The sequence below is a fragment of the Piliocolobus tephrosceles genome, chromosome 14 (genome assembly GCF_002776525.5).
Source record: "Piliocolobus tephrosceles isolate RC106 chromosome 14, ASM277652v3, whole genome shotgun sequence".
NCBI lineage: Eukaryota > Metazoa > Chordata > Mammalia > Primates > Cercopithecidae > Piliocolobus > Piliocolobus tephrosceles.
Genome location: NC_045447.1, coordinates 90,946,816 through 90,968,034, shown reverse-complemented (window position 1 = coordinate 90,968,034; position 21,219 = coordinate 90,946,816). Strand labels below are relative to the sequence as shown.

Below are 21,219 nucleotides of genomic sequence, written 5' to 3'. Positions count from 1 at the left end.
CTATGGAATCATAAAAATTGGAGGATCAAATGCCGATAGCTACCAAATAACTTCATGTATGGTTTGTGTTGTATGCAGAAAAATGACCTCCCAAAGATGTCTACAACCTAATCCTTAGAATCTATAAGTACGTTAGGTTACATGGCAGAGGGAATTAAGTTTTCAGATAAAATTAAGGTTGCTAATGAACTGACCTTAAAATGGGGGAGATTATCGTGGATTAACCAAATAGGCCCAGTGTAAACACAAGGGCCCCTAAAAAGTGGAAAAGGAGGTTAGAAGAACAGTCAGATAAATGAATTGTTCCTGACTTTGAAGATGGAGTAAGGCTGGGCACGGTGGCTCATGCCTGTGATCCCAGCACTTTGAGAGGCCGAGGCGGGCAGATCACTTGAGGTCTGGAGTTCCAGACCAGCCTGGCCAACATGGTGAAACCCTGTCTCTACTAAAAATACAAAAATTAGCTGGGCATGGTGGTGCGTACCTGTAATCCCAGCCACTCTGGAAGCTGAGGCAGGAGAATCACTTGAACTTGGCAGGCAGAGGTTGCAGTGAACCAGGTTGTGCCATTGCACTGCAGCCTGGGGGACAAGAAGGAAACTCTGTCTAAAAAAAAAAAAAAAAAAAAAAAGATGGAGGAAGATGCCACAAGTCAAAGAACATGGGCAGCTTCTAGTGGATTGTCCCCTAGAGCCTCTAAAAAAAGAATGTAGTCCGGTTGATACCTTGCTTTTAGCCCAATGAGAACTGCGTAGGACTTTTGACCTACATAACTGTAAGATAATACATTTATGTTGTTTCAAGCCACTGAGTTTGTGAGATTCTGTTAAAACAGCCCCAGGAAGCTAATATAGGTGGTCAGCTTGGGAAGATTTCACAGAAGAGGTAAATTTTGATAAACTTTTGAAGGGCCGTTATTGGTGGAGAAAAAGATGGGGAGATGGATGTTGGAATTTGAGTCCATCAGAATATATTTATAAGCCAAAGCTAGAGGAATAAAGCAGTATTATGTAACTGTTGCTAAATTCCCCAGTCAAGTCAGAGGCAAGGCATTCTCAAGAATTTTTCTCAGTAATTTTACTTGAATTGTGTGCAGCTTCACAGATTTAAAGGCTGACAAAACACTTGCTTTACCTGGTTGGTTTTAAATTACTTAAGTCAGTATAGAAAGCAGACAGCATCTGCAGCTTCCATATAGCCCTCCCCTGAATGTCACCTGGAGCTTAATATTCTTATCACTCTCCTTTAATCAGATCTGTGGACTCTGCTGATCTGTTTTCATTGGATCCCTCTGAATAAAAAATAATTGGATCATGAGACACACACATACACAGAGACAGACAGGAAAACAGACAGACACACATTGCGACAGGAGAGACAGAGCAAAAAAAACCCTTCCATATGTATCTTTATTCATTAAAACATATTTATTGAGGACCTATATATGACATGAACATACATCATGTTAGGGATCCATCAGTGAATGAGACAGGCAAGGTCCCTGTCTTTACAGAGCTCACAGCCTGGTGGAGGACATAGACAAATCATTATGCAATTTATAGCAGAGTGGAAAATGTAAGTTGCTATGAGGGAATACAGAAGGGGCAACCAACTTAGTATGGGGATGGGAAGGGAAAGGTGTGTCGGGGAGGCTTCCTGGAGAAAGAGAACTTCTAGGCCACTCACTGTCAAAGTGTGGTTTTTGGATCAGCAGCATCAGCAAACCCTGGGGGATTGTATACATGGACATTCTCAGGCCCATTAAGCCACACCTAAGAATTCTAAGGATGTGGCACAGAAATCTGTTTCATTCAAGCCCTCTAAGTGATTTAGATATGGGTAAAGTTCATCGAGAACCAGAACATCACACCTGAACTGCACATTAGAATCACTAGAGTCACTTTCCACAAAAATGCTGTGACCCCACGCCCAGAGATACTAATTTAATTGGACTGGCATAAAGCCCTGGTATCAGTACTTTTTCAAGTCTCAGGTGATTACGATGTGATTTTACTGTACAGTCAGGGTTGAGGCTGTTTCTCTAGGACAGCTGAAGCTGGGGGCTGGGACAAGGGCTGGAAGGATCTTACAGGTGGCGTGCAAAAGCCCAGAGGTCAGAGAAAGCCTGATGGAGTGTGTTTGGGGACCGTACAAGGCTACATACAACAAAACTCCATGGTTTAAAATAAGGTATGTGATATAAGTTCAGTTGTTCATTGTAGTACTTCTCAAACTTTAACAAGCATAGAAATCATCTGAGGATCTCATAGAAACACAGATTCTGATTTGGTAAGTAGGAGCAGGGAACTGAGGTTCTGCATTTCTATAAGCTCAGCGATGCTGATGTTGCTGGTCTGCAGACTGCACCTCACCTTAGCAAGGTTCTACTGCTCCAGCTTTCCCTGAGGGTACATGTCAGTGGATGGGAACTGCAGAAGGACGTATCTACGCATTAGTCCCAGGGCTGACATAACGGCACCTCGTTGGGGTGAACTGCGGATGCCCATTGCTGTGTGGGCATGTTTTCATGGTAGGGAGGAAAGACGCAGCCTCGCCCAACCTCCTAGCCTGCTCTTCTGATTATTATCCATCAAGGTCGTACTGCTTTTAGCTCAGCAGTAACTCCCCCTCTTTCCTTCCCCGTCCCTCCCACGCCAATCTAGCTGAGTGCCTCCCCTGGTCAGTCCAGCCGACCAGCTCATTAAGTGACCGCTGGAGAGCTCCCTAACGCGCCAGCCAGCCAGTGAGGCCCTGGGCTAGGCCGGGGCTCTCCTGGGACCCGTCTCCCTCTTCCCACCTTCCCCCACTGACCGTGGCGGTGCCTGCGGCAGAGCCTCCCTCTGCAGCAGCCCCTTGCACTTGGCTCGCACTTCTGGGCGCTGTCCATGGTTGCAGCAGTTTTCGGCGCGCCACGTCAGGAGGCCACAGCAGGGCCCTGCGATTGGCGGAGGAGCCCCTCGCCATACCCCTGCACCTCCGCCCACGCGCCCCTGCCCCGGAGGCGCGTGCCAGAGAGCGTGCCCGGCGCGCCCCGGGGCTCCCGGGCGGCACACCCACTTTCCTTATTAGGGCAGAGTCGAGTGCCCAGAGCCGGCGGCCGGGCGAGGGGTGGGGCGGGGAGCCCGGGAGCCAGACGGCCGAGGGCGCAAACACAGCCTCAGCCGCAGCCGCCTCCGAGCGGCAGGAGGGAGCAGTCGGTCGCTGCGCCCCGGCGGGCCACTTTCCCGGGACCCCGCTCCTCTTCCTTGTGCCTAGATTTTCCACTGCGCCCCTCCTAGTACCCGGGTTCCAAACCCCTAGCCACGACATGGAAGAATTTTTGCAACGCGCCAAATCTAAACTGGTAAGTTGAGTGAGCAAGGCTGTGTGTGTGCGCGCGCGTATGCTGATGGAAAGGTGGAGAGGAAAAGGTGTTGCAGCACAGGAGGAAGAAGCAACTTTGCCACGGAGTTGTCAGGGTGTGCGGGCTGTCTCCTGGAAGAAATCTCTGGAACTCTGGCTCTTAAAGCTGGCAATCTGTCTCCAGAATCCTCCCCCGCAACCAGATGAGGTGCAGAGCTGAAGGAGGTTGTGGCCTGGCTGAAGTTGGGTCGCTTCTGTCCAGCTGCGGTCCCTCTATCGGCAGTTTGCTCCTGAAAGCTAAGGGAAACATGGGTGTGGTCTTCCTTGAGATAAAGAGCCCAGCCTTCTGCAGATGCATTGCGTGTAAGTGTAAAAGAAAAAAAAAAAAAGACTCTTAGGACTGTACTTAAGCTGGAGGTGACAAAAGCGAGGAAGTCAGAGTGCTGGGTAGGAAGGACATGTGTGGTAATGGAGAATCCACAGGATAGAGCTTGCTCCACTGCAGGAGTTAGGGACATTCTAGTGTGTCTTGTGTCTCGCTAATTCCTGTTCACATCTGTAAACTCCGGCAGAGGCAGAAGGGGAAACTCTAACTGTTGGTGTTCTGGGGTTTACCAGACCATCATTCTCCCGGGAGCAGACCTGTGTGTTAGCCCATGTTTACCGTATCACTGTCCAAACAGTGAATGGGCAACTCCACTGTGTATGTTAACAGTTGCTACACATTCTGGCACAACAGACTCTAGCAGTTTCTTAATTCCAAACTGTTTTGGCTCTCCAGCACAGCAGTAATAAATATAATGGAAATGTTTCTGTTTTGGCAGAAAAAAAAAAGAGAAAAGCCTGTACTCATTTAGAAGCAATATCTTTAATGAACTGTAAAAGCACTTTTTACAGGCCTGGCATGGAAAGAAATGCATAATTTATGATGCCTTTAACCTTTAAGCCTTCATAGAAGCCAAAATATAAAGTCTGCATTAAGGTAATGTTTTAATCACAAGGCAGGATATTTGCAGGTTATTACTATAACTCATTTACCCTCACACAACAAAGGGAGTACAGGAAGGGAGGGCCCAAAGTTGCCTGAACCACCATTCAGAGTGCAGACAGAAGTGGGATCCTTACAATGATCTAACTGTAAGTATCTTGAAAAAGACCATTGAAGTTGATAAGTGCTTATATAAGAACTTTCTACCTGAAAGCTCCCAGAGAGTTGAACGTTTGTGGAGATTTCAGAGTTGAGGAAGTTTGTGATCATTTCTGTGTTGTTTATTGACCCTTTTCTTTACTAGAGCAGATGGATGAAAATACTAATTTCAGAAACTCAACTACGTATTTGGCATTTCTGATAGTATACATGTTCTATTCTTTACCTAGTAATGAAGGAGAAATATTCAAAAATGAAAGACAGTTTTGGCAACTGTGCGTGTGTGTGTGTATGAAAATGGTAATCAATGACAAATGCAGAGTTCTGGGCTGTATCTGTTTTTCACTCCCGTAACATTTCTTTATCAGTATTTTCGCAATAAACATTTAGACTGTGGGGTCTGATATGAGCAAGAGGTTTCTCTCAATTCTGAGGAGCAGTTGCTGGAATGGAAATTTCCCTATTTCCGAGTAATCAGTTGAAAGTAATCTGTAATTTATTTACCGAGTCCCTTCATTAGATGAGCAATTGCTCTACATCATTAGAAAAAAGGACAGGAAAGAGAAGGGATTGTTTGAAATATTGTTACCAGTTTCATGTCTTAGCCAGAACAATTACTGCTTATTTTATTTTTTCTTAGAATAAGCTTCTTACTAGAAATCATGATTAACCTTTCACATCCAGCCACAGCAAAGGTGTTTTGGTCACTTTTAGTGTCATATTTCTCCTGATAAGTTACATTTTCTAGGTAATAAGATTTTTACTTAATATATGACACTCAAATATAGTAGTAGATAACATTCTCCTTTAGAGGATAGATAACCTTTTTCTTGGAGAAAAAAAATTAAGTCAATGTCATTCACTTGTGGGAAATTTATTTATAATAAAATGGCAAGATTTGGCCGGGTGTGGTGGCTCACACCTGTAATCCCAGCACTTTTTCACACCTCCGTAATCCAAGGCGGGTGGATCACCTGAGGTAAGGAGTTCGAGACCAGCCTGGCCAACATGGCGAAACCTCGTCTCTACTAAAAATACAAATATTAGCTGGGCATGGTGGCACATGCCTGTAATCCCAGCTACTGGGGGGGAGAGGCAGGAGAATCGCTTGAACCTGGGAGGCAGAGGTTGCAGTGAGCCGAGATTATTCCACTTCATTCCAGCCTGGGCAACAGAGTGAGACTTGGTCTCAAAAATAAAATAAAATAGTAAGACTTTAAAAAATTCAGCCAATCCTTTGGAAAACATTTTAAGGTGAAGAAATTTACCATGCTGATTTTTACTTACGCCTTATTAGACCAGAATTAGAATTTAGAAGCTATGTTTTAAATGTTTTTCTTTAGAAGTTTAGCTATATGATACCTAAAAAAAAAAGCCTAATTGCTAGTTTTTTTTTTCCTATTTGACTTAATTGCTTTGATATTCTGTAGGCATTATATGTATTTTTTAATGGTTTGAAATAGTTAATGACTCTTCCAAAGTCCTAACATAACCTCATCATCATTGGGGCTAGCTAATTCCAATAGGCAAAAAGAACTTTAAATTTGCAAAATGGAATTGCTATTAGCCGTGGATACAATCTCCAATAATCAAAATGTTGGAAAAATTGTGTGTCTTTTTTTCTGACTTGGAACATTTATTATTCATCTGTCATTGTAAGGAGAGAGGAAGCTCTGCTATTCTAGGCCAGACCCTTGGTTGAACGGAAGTCTTTGAAGGAAAAGGATATTTGGAATTTTGATCAGGTAGTTTGGAGCTGATTTCCATTGAATTGGGAGCTCACTTTCAATTCTATTTTTCATCCCGGTCTAGTCCTGCTAGTCTTTAAACTGAGGCAGATTCACTGACATAATCCCATCCTCGTTTTCCCTAAATCTCCCTTTCTAATACCTTTCCTTCGCTCCTGAGAATACTCAGTATTTATCAGAAATGGCAAAAGTAAACTCCAGGTGTGGCCTCAGAGGGATCCCTCCTCCTGGGGCTCAAATGCTTCTCATGTGGGCCTGACTTCTGCCTGGTTAGGACAGGCTGAGGGCTGGAGCATAATTGTGAAAAACTTGGTTGGAGGTGGGGCACGGCTAGGGAGGTAGTTACTTCTTCCAAGCAGTCTCCGGAAATGCTCCCTTCTAGACAAACAAGGAATGACTCATATGGAATTGACACGAGGATTGTTAAAACATTAATGACAGTAGGATAAGCAATCTGAGAGCAAGCCTCCCAAGCTTGCGATGGTAATCAAAGAGTGGTGCTTCCTAGTTGAAATCACTTCCTTGATGTGAGAATCCAGCCATATTTTTGGTTTGGATACTTACTTCTAGAACTAGAAATGAGAATGCAAACGTATTTTCTTTTTTCTCCTGCCCATTCAGAGTTGCAGAAATCAAAGTTCCAGATCAGTCCTTAAGTTTTAGCCATGCTTTCTATTCTTAGTGACATCATTTCTGTGGCAAGAGAAGTTGAAGGAGTACGGGGAATGAGGGCTCCCTGCTCTATGCTGTGATTTGGGAAATGTCCCTCAACTTCACAGTGATCAACTCAGGAAAGTATTCAAGACAAGGACAGTCTCATGGTTGTAAATCGTCAACATTCCCATGAAATTTGGGCAGAAAATGAAGTACATGAGGAATCATCTGGGGATGGGTAGAGAGTTCTGTGGCTCTGGCTGGCAGGAAGCCAGGGTCACCACACTGGGCCCCTGCTGCCGAGCCTCCCTCACTGCCCAGACACCCCCAGCTGATGCAAGTCAAGCAGCTGTTAATGGGTGGAGATCACTGCAGCCCACATGCCCTATGATGTAGGTCATGAGCCAGCCTTGGGTTGTGGGGGAGGTGGGGATGTTGTCAGCTGTCACCAGCAGGATACAGGGCACATCGGTGTCCCAGGAATGCTGTTTTCAACAAGAAGGTGGAGAGAGTCACTACTGCAGTCCAGAGGATGCATCTGCTACTTCAGCAGTGACAGCTGCGGAGGAAGGGCTCATTTCTGCAGTAGGTAGTAGTTGATATGTGGACTTCTACAGAAGAAAAATTCTGGGTGACTTTAATGTTAGCTCATAGTCTGTGATATGTGGCATAGGGACAAGAAAGCACATTCAAAACTCTAAATGAACAACTGCATTAGAGTGGTTATAGGAGATGGGGTTTTATAAAAGAAAGATAAAGACTGCAGCATGTCTGCAGAATAATCAACTTGATTGGAAATTGAAGGAATATATTCTTCCTGATTTCCTCTTGCCTAGGAAGAAGGTTGTGCATGTCAATAAAAAGGATATTTAAAGTAAATGCTTCACGCCTTTTAAAGGGCTGCTGTGGCAAGGACTAGTCATGATGAAGAAGCTGGCAGAGCTGTTTCGTTTCAAGAGCTGAGCTCATTCTGGTCAGAGACCATGGGATCAGCTTCTGCCCCATTGCAAACCAGGGCAGGTGCTCTTGAGACCATGCCTCTTGCCAAAGCATTTATGAGCAGGAAACTCAGGAATCCAAAGCGCTTCCATGAATGTGATACCCCTCGCTTAGGGACTGATGAGGAATGAACCCTTGATTGCTTTGTTCCTGGAGTTAGCTTCATTTCTCACTGCCAGATCGTTCAGATGAACAGCTGCGGATTGTCCCAGTCCTGGGACCTTCGGAGAAGAACCACACTTTTTTAGTGTAAACAGATCTTCGAGTGGATCAATCTGTCTCACAGGAAGAGAGGTGCGCCCTGTGATTCAGACAGCACCTTGGGCCTTGGAGGACATAGGATCAGGTGTGAGCAAGGTCACCCTTTAGATAGTGGTTTGGGGACTATTTTGTCAACTAAGTAAACAGCTGATGGCTTTGGTATAACCTGTTCGTTTCGATGCAACATTTATTTGGGCAGATATTAACATAATTATGAGTTTGGTAAACTGGTCTGGGGAGCTCCTGTAAGCAATGGCTTGGTGATGGAGGTATTATTCCTCCGGGGAGGGTGTAGAGGGAATCTACCCCTCCGTAAATGTTACCTGAGCAGTGAGAAAAATGAGGAAAGAATACTTAGGTCTGGATAAAGGCTGCAAAAGAGTTAAAAACATCAGGGGACGAGAGAGAGGGCATGCAACATTAGTTATTGATTTTTCTTGAACTTTGGGGATTATGGGAGAGTCCTGGAGTTTGAAGTCTTCTTTGAAAGGAAGCTGGGGAGGGCTGATGTATTCGGGAGGCAGCATTCCTATGCAGGGTGATATGAATAGTACCCTCTGAGTTTGTGTAGTACACAACCTGCATGTAGTCCCATTCGTGGCTACCCTTTCAGGGGTCTTAAAGTAGCCCACTCACAATCTCTAGAATTGTCTCAGATCCATTTCTTTCTGAGCCCTGTGGCTTTGGACTTTGGTTTCCAGGGAAAAGAAGTCTTTCTTCTTGGGAGCTCTTATGAGACTAACTGGGCTGTAGATCACCCTGGAAGATCAGACCCATGAAGTTTGGGTTAGAATAATCATGCTGATGAACACAGCCTTGGTTTCTTAATCTGAAAAATGGAATAATGATGCCTACTTTGCATATTTGTTGCAAAGCCAAAATGATGTACCCATCGCCCTTAGCACAGAGCTTGGAACAATGGTGGGTCTTTCCACTTGCCTCCAAGCCCGTCCTCTTCTGTACTTCCTCATCTTAGTGAATGGCATTGTTATTCATCAGTTTCTCCAGCTGAAAACTTCCTTTTCCTTCATCACTTCCCTAACCCACCCTATCCTTAAGTCACCCAGATGACTACAATGGCTGGCAAAGTCCTTTCACCCTGCTTCCGGGGAGATCATTTTGAAAGCATCTTTCACACCTTTCCTAACTCTCCCTTAAAAAAAAAAAAAAGGAAGAAGAAGAAGAAGAAGAAGAAAAAAAACAACCTCCTCATCACTTTCCATTGTTCTTAGGAGAATGGACACACTTTTAGCATGACCTGATCTGCTATCCAGCTTCTTTCTGGCTTTTCCTCTTGCTCTCCTTGGCTTAACTCCTGCCTCTTAGGTTAGATGAAGAGAAGACTTCTGAATGAGCCGCCTCCCCTACTCCTTGAGTCCAAGTCAGGTTTTTTGGTAATTTTTTAGATCACTTATTTCCGCTTGTCATTACATCTCTATTGGGCATGTTTGTTCGATTAATGCCAATTTGGTGAGAGTAGGAGCCAGGGTCTGTGTCATTTTGCTCACCATTGTATCTCCAGGTTCTTGTGCAGTACCTGATGCTCAAAGAGTATTTCTAGAATTAATCAACCCAAAAGGCAAGAGTCCTGCACAAAGCATGGCACATTGCAGTGGCTCGATAAAAATAAATAAACGGAGGGCCAGGTCTAGATTTTTGGAGGTCTGAATCTGAAGAAGGGCTTGTGCCAGGAGGCAGGAAGCCATACTGGTTTGCTAGAAGAAGGTGAAGGACAGTAAAGTCAAGGAGTACCATATTGTACTTCACACACAGTAAGTACTTAATACAAAATGTTATGACAAAATAAAAATCTAATTTTTATGCATGACTGCTTGGAATCTGTAAATATTGGTTGAGCTAAAGCATGAATGGAGAGAGGCAGAGGACAGGAATGGGGCACTGAAAGCCTCTGAAAAACTGCACTGGGTAGATCAGCTGACAGTGGAACCATTGGAACCATAGGTTCTCCTCCATGTGGCTCAAAGACTAGAAGTGGACTCCCCCAAGGCTAACCACTGTATCAAGTCAGCCCAGCCTATTCTCTTGCTGCCCCTTGACCAGTGCTAATATCATGAGAGAGACTGGCAGGGAAGCTGTTCAGAGTCCTTGAGAGAAAAGATTAGGCATTCCAGACCGCCTGTCTAGCCCTGGCACTGCAGACCTCACGTGTAGGGTAAACCCATGCATGATCCTGAGTCAGACCTCTCATCCAGCCAGTGGGACTGTTTGTGGTCAAGCATGATCACGGTCTTCCACTTCATCCAACTCTCCTGGGTGTGACCAGACTCTCCCAGGTATTTGTTTTGGCCTGTAATGCCAGAGTCTTTTTGAACTGATGATGTTTAGGAAAATTGCAAATCTTTGGCTCCCTGCATTTGATATTTCTTGCTTTGGCTTCCAGGAAGCTTAAAGCTATGTTGGTGCTTCATTTTCTTAGCCTAGGATGTCTGAACTAAGGGTTTTTTTTTTTTTTTTTTAATTGTTATTACTTAGTTTTAATCTCATTATAGTTGTTTTAATTTTTTTTTGCTTTAATGTATATGCACTTTTATTATAAGTGGGTTATCCTTTTGGTTACTGGTGAGAATAAATAAATATGTCTTATAATAATATATATGATCTTGAGTATATTTTGGCAACCAGTCTGGCCTAGTTCAGGGTTCATCTACTCAAATTTGAGAATTAGCTTTTTTTAGTAATAGAGAATATAGTGTGGGACTTCAGGATAACTAGCTGAAAGGAAACATCAACACAGTCCAAAGATTGTCTGTGTTCTCATCCTCGATGATTGCTGACCTCCCTGGGAGCAGCAATAGCCACACATTCTTACATCTGAACCCATAAACGGGGAACTGTGAGGCAGCCCCTGGCAGAGGCTGCCTGCCCTAAATCAGATCCTGGGAGGTTTTCCTAGAGTATGAGTTGTGGATTTAGGAGACCCTTAGAAAGACTTTTGTCCGCCTTCCCACTTCTTGCCCCCTAAAGGCATTACAGTGGGGTGGCTAATCATGTGGAACCAGTGCTTCATTTCAAATCCTAACCCCGCCACTTTTACTTGCATCCTAACCCCGCCACTTTTACTTGCATCCTAACCCTGCCACTTTTACTTGCACCCTAACCCCGCCACTTTTACTTGCTAGTCGCACAATCTTAGTTTCTTAGCCTCCCCGAGTCTCAGTTTCGTTATCTGTAAATGAGAACAGTAGTAGCACTGGCCTCACAGGGCTGCTGCATATGTGTATGCCCTGAGATGAGGACATGATCTCCATCCACAGTAATAAAAACACGAAAAGGCCACTAGCGGACAAGAGCCAGGATGTCCTATTTACATTTCACAGAAACAGGAACAATTCTTAGCTCTCTTGCAATTCAGTTAGAATTTGTGGAATATCTGTCTTAGCTCTATGAGATATTTTTAAAATTTCATTTCACTCCCACAATGGTCTTGTAAGGTAGGTACTAATCTCCTTTTGCGGTTGCCGAAACTGAGGCTCAGTGAGGTTAAGAGGTTTGCCCAGGCTGGGCGCAGTGGCTCACGCCTATAATCCCACCACTTTGGGAGGCCAAGGCGGGTGGATTGCCTGAGGTCAGGAGTTTGAGACCAGTCTAGCCAACATGGTGAAACCCCATCTCTACTGAAAATATAAAAAAATTAGCCTGGTGTGGTGTCATGCGCCTGTAATCCCAGCTACTGGGGAGGCTGAGGCAGGGCAATTGCTTGAACCAGGGAGGTAGAGCTTGCAGTGAGCTGAGATCGCTCCACTGCACTCCAGCCTGGACAACAGAGCAGGACTCCATCTCAAAAAAAAACAAAAAACAAAAAAACCCAGAAGTTTGCCCAAGGTTGCACAGCCATAAAGAGTAGAGCTGGAGTTTGCTTCCGGATCACCTGACTTCAATTCTAGGACCTTCTTCCTCATACCATAGGCACCTCTTCCTGCAAGATCTCCTGGAACATTTCATTCTCCTTAAATTAAAAGTGAACACCTTGACAGGTTTATAGGAGGGCTGAGTGATAAGTTAGTGAAATTGCACATACATTGTTCATGTTGACCCAAGGGGTTTCATTCTTCTGTGTTGCTTGTTTTATATTAAAATCCTTTGGACAGCAGAATATCAACCAATGTTATTGAAATCCTGCTCTGAGAAAAACATGGTGTTAGGCCATCTGTGATTTGATTGAATAAGTTGTGAGATTGTTCTCACTGCATGCCCATTTGAAAGAAAATTAACTGATAAATGATTTGGAGGAGAGAGTGTGTGACTAGCTTTCAGAGTAATTAGAAATATTGTGGGCATTTGGTGAACTGTTAAGAACAAGAATGCATTTTTAAAAGAGTTTAAATGCCTCTTATTTGCCACCAAGTTTATTAGAACAACTGTTGGTTTTGCAGTTTCTTCAGTGTTGCCACTCTCTTGTTGGTGGCCTTAAATATCACTTTGATGGACGGACCGATGTCAGGGGGTCTAGGCAGGAGAAGATCCAGGGTTAGAACACAGCTCTCAGTTGTGTCAAGTCCACTTTGGCTCTCTAGTCTGCTAGTTTAGCAGCGCCCCCAGAAAACTGTGGATTATGCTGAAGATACACATAGAAGTGAAGGAAAAGGGGAAGAAAGGAAAGAAGGAAGGTGGAGGCAGAATTGGCAGGGAGATAGGAAAAAAGAAAGACATGAAAAGATTCAAGAAGGAAACAAGTCTGAATATCCTTCCACAATTCAGGACAGGATGTGTTATAACTAGAACAGTTCTTATGTCCACAGTCACTTCCCTGGCACGTCAGCCAACCCAAAAGTCACCCCAAAACCGGAACTTGGGCAAAGGCAACTAAAATTGATTATTGAAAACCTATCATCAGTTAGTTCTTTTCTCACAGGAAAACTCCCTAAGTGCAATCTCTGAGGCTATTTGTGAGATGATACTTGTAAATCATTCACAGAAATGCTGGGAGTGCAGCAAAACACATGAATGCTAGCTACCGTCATTGAGGTTATTATTTAATATGCACTTTGACACAGTGTTCACCAACCTGGTTTTCTCAGAAGGGGATGATGGAAAGGGAGGTAGCTGCCAGAGGCTGTAATAGATGATGACTTACAATGGGGAAACTGCACAAACAAAACCAAAATCAAACAGGACCTATAAGAAGCAGATCCGATGCTGGGCACAGTGGTTCACGCCTGTAATCCCAGCGCTTTGGGAGGCAGAGGTGGGTGGATCACAAGGTCAGGAGTTCAAGATCAGCATAACCAACATAGTGAAACCCTGTCTCTACTGAAAAACACAAAAATTACCCGGGTGTGGTGGTGCACACCTGTAGTCCCAGCTACTCAGGAGGCTGAGGCAGGAGAATCTCTTGAACCCAGGAGGCAGAGGTTGCAGTGAGCCGAGATTGTGCCACTGCACTCCAGCCTGGGCTACAGAGCGAGGCTCCCTCCTAAAAAAAAAAAAAAAAAAAAAGGAGGAAGCAGACCCAGGCCCCCAGTAGGTGTCATTCCATTTGGTGTCAGGTAAATAATCCTAAATACCTGCACAGCTCCTGGCAGACATAACATCATTGACATAAAGTACATATCTGATCCTCACAGTAATGACCTTAAAGAATCAAGGGGAAAAGATCATTTAAACTTGGTGTCCTGTTTAAGAAGAAAGGTGTGGTGCATAAGCGATTTCAGAAAAATCTCCCACTCACATAATTAACATAGAAAACAACAGAAAAGAAGTTGTGGCTTGCAGGGTAGGTTTGGTTGTCTGACAAGCCTCTTGCATAGGAGACCTTGTTCTTGAGTGAAGCCAGATACGTGAAGCGTCATGGTTTATAACAAGTGATCATGAGTCAGGATGGAAGGTGATGGTGCAGAAATGTGAGTCTGATGTGGGGAGGCATAAATAGGCCTCAGCACGTACAAGATGTGAGCAGCCTGGCTCCCCACTCCCATGCTCAGTGGAGAACTAAATCTGGTTCTTGACTCCAGAGGAGGCACAGCAATGACCACAGAGGTATAAAATAAGGTTTCTGAGAAAAGCCCATGAGGGACCAGAAGACTGCTGATGGCCTTGCAGTTCTTTGAAAGGTTCTTATGGAAGAGTTTCCACCCATGGAAATTATTTCTTCCCCTCAGTTGAAAAAATAGGACTTTTAGGACGAGTGACTTTTTTTCTCTCTTAAGGAAGCCCATTCATTCATTAAGGTCCTTTTTGTTGTTGTTGTTGTTGAGATGGAGTCTTGCTCTGTTGTTAGGCTGGAGTGCAGTGGTGCACGATCTGTGCTCACTGCTGCAACCTCCACCTCCCTGGTTCAAACGATTCTCCTGCCTCAACCTCCAGAGTAGCTGGGATTACAGGCATGTGCCATCACGTCCAGCTAATTTGTGTGTGTGTGTGTGTGTCTTTAGTAGAGACGGAGTTTCACCATGTTGGCCAGGCTCATCTCGAACTCCTGACCTCAGGTGATCCACCCACCTCAGCCTCCCAAAGTGCTGGGATTACTAGCGTGAGCCACCATATCCGGCTGGTCATTTTTTTTTTTTTTTCTTTTTTTTCCTGCAGAAAATTAATGAAAGGGTGCAAAAAGAGAAATGTGCGTGCTGGCTTCCTCCTCTCAGCAGCATTTTGATCCTCTCTGCATTCCTCAGACACATTTTCTGTAGTGGTCAGTGGTGCTGGCCAGACCAGCACAAGTGGCTCTGAGAAGATAGAAATGCCACAGCATGTGGACAGATCAGCTGCTCCCTGCCACGGGTATGTCTGAGAGGACAGGACACGTGCCTGGCAGTTCCCTGAGAAGGCAGTGTCCCTGGGCCTCTCCCCAGGGAGACAAGAAGGGGTAAATCCCTTTCTGTCCCCCATTCTTGATGCTTTACAGTTAAATATTTCCCTTGGCCCTTAGCAAGCTGGTTTGGTTTTCATGCAACACCTCCTGGTCAAACTATGGGGAATGATTCTCTCATCTTTCATTGGCTACAATATAAAGAGACTTCCGGAGCTACTTCCTTTTGGAGGACTGGGTTCTTGCAAGGAAAGGCGGGCAGTCTTCTAACCGATTCTTGTGGATTAATTTACAACTTTGATTCAGATTTTGTTCTGTCTTTTCAGTGTTTACCAAGATCATTGAGAGAACTTGTTTTTTCTCTTTAAATGGTGAGCAAATTGCAAGCTTAGTCTTAGAAAATGTATATAGGACACAGAAAAAGATAAACAAGAGGGAGACCTTTCATTCCCTAGGTGAATCTTTCTTCTATTATTTAATTATGAATCTGCTCTGCAAGACCCTGAAATAAAGCCATCCATGAAGCAAAGCAATTGTCATGGCCCTGTGACTAATCATGTGCTTCCACTTGGCTGATACCCTTGGACTGTGGCCCGAAGTGTCATTACTCTTGGCTCTAGTTTCCAGAAAACCCAGACATAAACTCACTGTGGTGGATGCAGATCAAAATGCCATCCCAGAGCTGGCTTTTAAAATGTTTTGAAAAATTCATTATCTCTCTAAGCCATTAGATCACTTTGAGCCTTATGGGGAACAAATGTATTTCTCACTTCTATGGAATTATTTCATGCCAGAATAGCCTCCTGACCAAGCACAACATCTCTGTACAAATCGATTCATACACAAAGGGTTTCATAGGCTGGCATTTACGTAGACGGCTCTGATGAAGCTCATAAACACTGAGCCACACTTGTTACAATTGGCCGCTTTGTTGGACTTCTTCTCTCAGCAGGATTTATATTCAGTCACCCTGATCACCATGTCACTCTGGGTACATACACCCCGACCCGTCACTTCAGGGAGTGCTGTGGACAACAGCCATCAGGGTTCCCTGTGTTTAAGTATAGCCTTCTATGGCCATCATCTTTTATTTATGATTTCTTGTTGTGTAACTGTGAGTTATTTTAACAATTATAGAATCACAGACCTTTACACTGGAAACTACTATAGAATCATAGGTTTTTGTTGTTGTTGTTGTTGTTTGTTTGTTTTCTTTTTAGAACCAGGGTCTTCCTCTGTTATGCAGGCTGGAGTGCAGTGGCAAGATCATGGCTCACTGTACCCTAGAACTTGTAGGCTAAAGCGATGCTCCCACCTCAACCTCCCAAGTAGCTGCGACTACAGGCATGTGCCACCAAGCCTGGCTAGTGGTTTATTTTTTATTTTGTAGAGACAAGGACTCGTTATGTTACCCAGGCTGGTCTCAAACTCTTGTCATGCTCCTTGTCATGAAGGATCTCAAGTGATCCTTCTGCCTAGGCCTCTCAAAATGTTGAAATTAGAGGCGTGAGCCACTGTGCCCAGCCTAATCACGTATTTTTAACATTGAAACAGATGACTTTAGACATCTATTTCAGGCTCCTCACATTATATTTCAGGCTTAGTTTCTTTATAAAATAATAAGCAATAAGGCATATTTGGAAAATAGAGGAAAGCTGAAAAATTACCAATAAACAGAAAAAATTAAAAATAAAATCACCCACTTTCATTGAAGCATGACTCTTGGTGATATTTTGGCTAGTAGTTTTCTTAGTCTTTCTTCCTTGTGCACAGGACTTAAGATATTTGTATATCTTGCAACCCCGATTTTTATTTTACTTAACAATATTATTTTACTACGTTATTACATAGTAGTCAAAATCAATATCTTAAATAATAGAACACAGTTTAATAAAGAAGATCTACTGAGGTTAAACCTTTTCATTGTCCCTCCTTTTTGCTATTGTTAATTACTGTGACAAACATCTTTGCACATAGAAACATTTTAGCCTGTTTAGAATTATGTTCTTAAAATGGCTTTCCAGTATGCAATGATTAGGGAAAAAGATATTAATATTCTTAAGCTTCTTGATACATCTTTTTAAATTGACTTCTGGGTGAACTCTTCCCAAATGTTAAGACTCAGAGAGGTTAACTAATCCCACAGTACATTGTGACAGAGTCCGACTAGATTTGAGGTCTCTTGACCCCGAAGTCTACGCCCCGATGAGTTAGAGAATTTGTGCTGTATGAGGGAGAGTGGTGTGCTGATTGTATACATCGTGGATCTGAGCACATAACCTGAAGCAGCCTGGCTGCTGAGTTGAGACAAGTGTTACAGAAACTGTGCCACACCAGTTACAACTCTGCTAATGAGACCAGTAGGTAGCATGTGGCTGACGGGGACGCTACTTTTTCTTTGTCTTTTCACTTCCTCTCTCAATTATTTCAAAAAGATTGAGCCTCATGGAACGGTAAAGCTGTTGCTGCTCTGCACGGTGTGGTCACTCGGAGCACACTGTTGCCCTTCATAACTGCTGTCACCTACTTGATCTCATTTGATTAACCTTAGAGAGGGTTCATGTTATTATATTTATGTCACAAATGAAAAGAACAAGGCCAGAGAGGTTAAGTCCAGCTTTGCCCAGAGACACACAGCCAGTAAGTGGCAGAGGTGGGCATAGATTCTATGTCTTCTCATTCCTAGCATCTGTGAGAACAAAAATTGATCTATGTTTTCCAGAGATGGTTTGAAGGTCTCATTGAGAGCATAGTGGTTTGGATTCATCTCTATAAAAGAAAATGTCCGAGTGAAAATACAGAGCACTTTTCTGAGGGGAGGCTATTCAACAGTGAAATCTATTCATGCTGAAGCCGTTTTTCTTTGACACAGGAAAACATACCCCTCAAGCTTTGGAGTTTTGTGTGATGGACTCTGATGTACAGTATGCAACTGTGAGATTAATGAATGTGTCACTGATGGAAACATGCTGAGCCCAACAGGCTCTGGAGACCAAGTGTCACCTATAATGGGAAGAAGGCACCTGAGAGGCAGGGTCTCTGGAGGGCCTGTGGGCATCACCTGATATGCCTGTAATGGGACAACAGGTGATTGGATGTCACTTATAGTTGTTTCAGCTGAGAGTTCTCTGTAATGTGGGGAAAGAAGTTTAATTGCCTGTAACATCAACTCTTTCCCTGCTACAGAGCAGGTGTGATTCTGTCAGATTCTCTCTTCCACCTTCCCCATTCTCAGCTGTTTCTTCATTTGGATCATATTCATTAACTGTCCCAAAGCCTAAATGCATCCCACATTGATGCAATAGGGAGTAATTTTAGTTTAGTGCAGTTTAATATCCCTTAAGCTAAATTCTTCTCTTTCAAAACTCTAAGAAACACATAAATCTCCCTGCCAATCTTTTGTATCACCATAGCATGACAAAGGCCACATGATTCTAAATCCAATATGCGCAAAGATGAACATGCATCAGATGCATTGGCCTCTGGATAGTCGTCCTGGGTTGCCTGTGTTTTCCAATCTTTCTTGAGCATTTGATTAATTCACACTGGTGAATAAAGAAAACTGCAAATATAATTGAAAGAAAATCTAGGCAGATGGAAGTCAAGGTTAGTTTGGATTTGTAATTCTGTATTGGTGAGAATTTTTGGTTGATACTTGCCCTGAAAACCTAATATGATTTTTTTTTAGAGAAGTCTATTTTTTTTTTTTTTTTTTTTTTTGAGACGGAGTCTTGCTCTGCCACCCAGGCTGGAGTGCAGTGGCCGGATCTCAGCTCACTGCAAGCTCCGCCTCCCGGGTTCACGCCATTCTCCTGTCTCAGCCTCCCGAGTAGCTGGGACTACAGGCGCCCGCCTCGTCGCCCGGTTAGTTTTTTTGTATTTTCTATTAGAGACGGGGTTTCACCGTATTAGCCAGGATGGTCTCGATCTCCTGACCTCGTGATCCGCCCGTCTCGGCCTCCCAAAGTGCTGGGATTACAGGATGATTTGTATACAGTATGATAATTCCTTTGCAGACCCCGTGTTGGGAGGCTTCAGTATATGCCGAGGGAAATAGACTTGGGATATTTTCTAGTAAATGTTGTGTGGGAGTGGGATCACTGGCTCTGAGACTGATCTGCATGGTTGTTAAATCATGCACACCTGCTAAATAATTAGCATGCTGTGGGGCAGGGGGTGCTGAAGGTAAATCCTTGTGTGCCCCAATTCCTAGCCGTCCAACTCCTTTCTGAATATACTTCTGCTTTATTTTCAAGACAGAGCAGAAAGCATTGAGGGCCAGGTAAGAGCAGTCCAATTAAGCTAGTGTCTCACCACGGCTAATATCCCATGCTGGGTCTCCTCTCCTGTCCTCATTTCCTCAAAATATCTTTACACCGCTTCTTATCCTTATCACTCCCGCTTCAGCAGAGCCTGCTGTTGGTCAGCATGCCAGGGAGTTAACATCTATCAACGCTTTCTCTGCAGCTACATATGTTATTTGACCTTCACCAGCATCCTCTGAGACAGGCATCATTATGCCCAGTTTGCAGAGGTGGAAACTGAGGCTCAAAGAGGTCAAGTAACTTGCTGTAGGGCAGACAACTAATGAATGTTGGAGTTAAATTTCTAGTATGCCATTCCTGAGAGTCTTAGCTTGTATTTCCACTTCAACAGACTGCAGGGACATAATACACTCACTTCAGGAAGAGCGGTCGTTCCAGCAGCTCTATTTAAACTTTCATGTGTATAGGAGTCACCTGGGAATCTGGCTGAAAGGGAGACTCTGATTCAGTACACTTTGGGGTAGGACCTGGGATTTTGCACTTCTAACAGGCTCTCAGGAGATGCCAATGCTGCTGTCCTGCAGAGCCCACAAATCTGAGTAGTGAGAGTCCAGAGCACTGATGAGACAGGAGGCAGGAGAGGTGCATTAGAATCTGAGGGGGCTGCGCAGCTGGGAGGAGGTGCCCTGCAGTGGAAGTGGCGTGCTTCTCCCGAGGAGGTGTGGCCTCGCTGCAATCACACTGCGGTGAGAGGCCTGATGTGCTGCGTCTGTAGCTATCATATTTCAGGTAAGATCATTGGTTTGGGAGGAAAAAAGAATCTTTTTGGCCAGATGAGGTGGCTCACACCTGTAATCCCAACACTCTGGGAGGCTGAAGCGGGAAGATCACGGGAACACAGGAGTTCGAGACCAGCCAGGGCAACATAGTGAGACCTCGTCTCTACTAAAAATCAAAAAGTAGCTGTGCTTGGTGGTGCGCACCTGTAGTCTCAGCTACTTAGGGGACCGAGGCAAGAGGATTGCTTGAGCCTGGGAGGTCGAGGTTGTAGTGAGCCAAGATCACACCACTGCACTCCAGCCTAAGCCCTGTCTCAAAAAAAAAAAGAAAAAAAATTTCTGTCACACCGCCATGCAGAGAACCATGGGTTCTAATGACCCGTAAAACAGGCCCTGCATGCAATACATATTTCTAATATGTATTAAAATTGCTTCATATCCCTTATGCTTTTCTCATACAAAACACAGGGCCTTGTGACTTCATAGTACCTGGCAGCAAGGAGGGACCATAAATACATTAATACGACCGGGCGCGGTGGGCTCACGCCTGTAATCCCAGCACTTTGGGAGGCTGAGGTGGGTGGATCACCTGAGGTCAGGAGGTCAAGACCAGCCTGGCCAACATGATGAAGCCCCGTCTCTACTAAAAATACAAAAACCAGCTGAGTGTGGTGCCACGTGCCTGTAATCTCACCTACTTGAGAGGCTGAGGCAGGAGAATCACTTGAACCTGGAGGTGGAGGGTGCGGTGAGCAGATATGTTGCCATTGCACTTCAGCCTGAGGGACAGAGCAAGACTCTATCTCAAAAACAACAACAAAAAAACATTAACAGGCTGGAGGGAGAAGTAGAAGAGAGCTGAAGGAACTGGTGGTCTTTTAGGGAATGCAGGGCTCTTGGCTGGGCTCTTTGAATGATCTCGGGAGGAGGAAAGCACACGACTCACCCTACAGAAAACTTAATGTTGGATTGAAACTTTTCCCTCTTTTAAGACAAAACCATTCACAGTTCCCCTCAACACCTTTTGGTCTCTTTCTCTCTTTATCTAAATAATAATAGTAATAATTATATAATTAGATAATTATATATAATTATATAATATAATGTTATATATAATTATATACTATGTTATATATAAATATAATTACATTATATATAATTATATATTATATATTATATTAACATATATTATACATTATATATAAATTATATATTATATATAAATATATGATATGTAATATATAAATATAATTGTATG

General features: G+C 43.8%; 1 protein-coding gene across 4 annotated transcripts in view; it reads left to right on the top strand.

The window, feature by feature from the left end:
- The first annotated feature begins 3,162 nt into the window (after positions 1 to 3,162).
- Positions 3,163 to 21,219, top strand: part of PRUNE2 (prune homolog 2 with BCH domain) — a 302,755-nt gene continuing 284,698 nt past the window's right edge. For 2 of the 4 annotated variants that reach the window (XM_023213316.1, XM_023213315.1), the window contains exon 1: positions 3,190 to 3,343. In XM_023213316.1, coding sequence (XP_023069084.1) covers positions 3,308 to 3,343 — 36 coding nt within the window. In that variant the 5' untranslated portion in view covers positions 3,190 to 3,307. Of the gene's footprint in view, positions 3,344 to 21,219 lie in introns of all 4 variants that reach the window. The other 2 variants (XM_023213314.2, XR_002731829.1) reach the window with 2 other exon arrangements.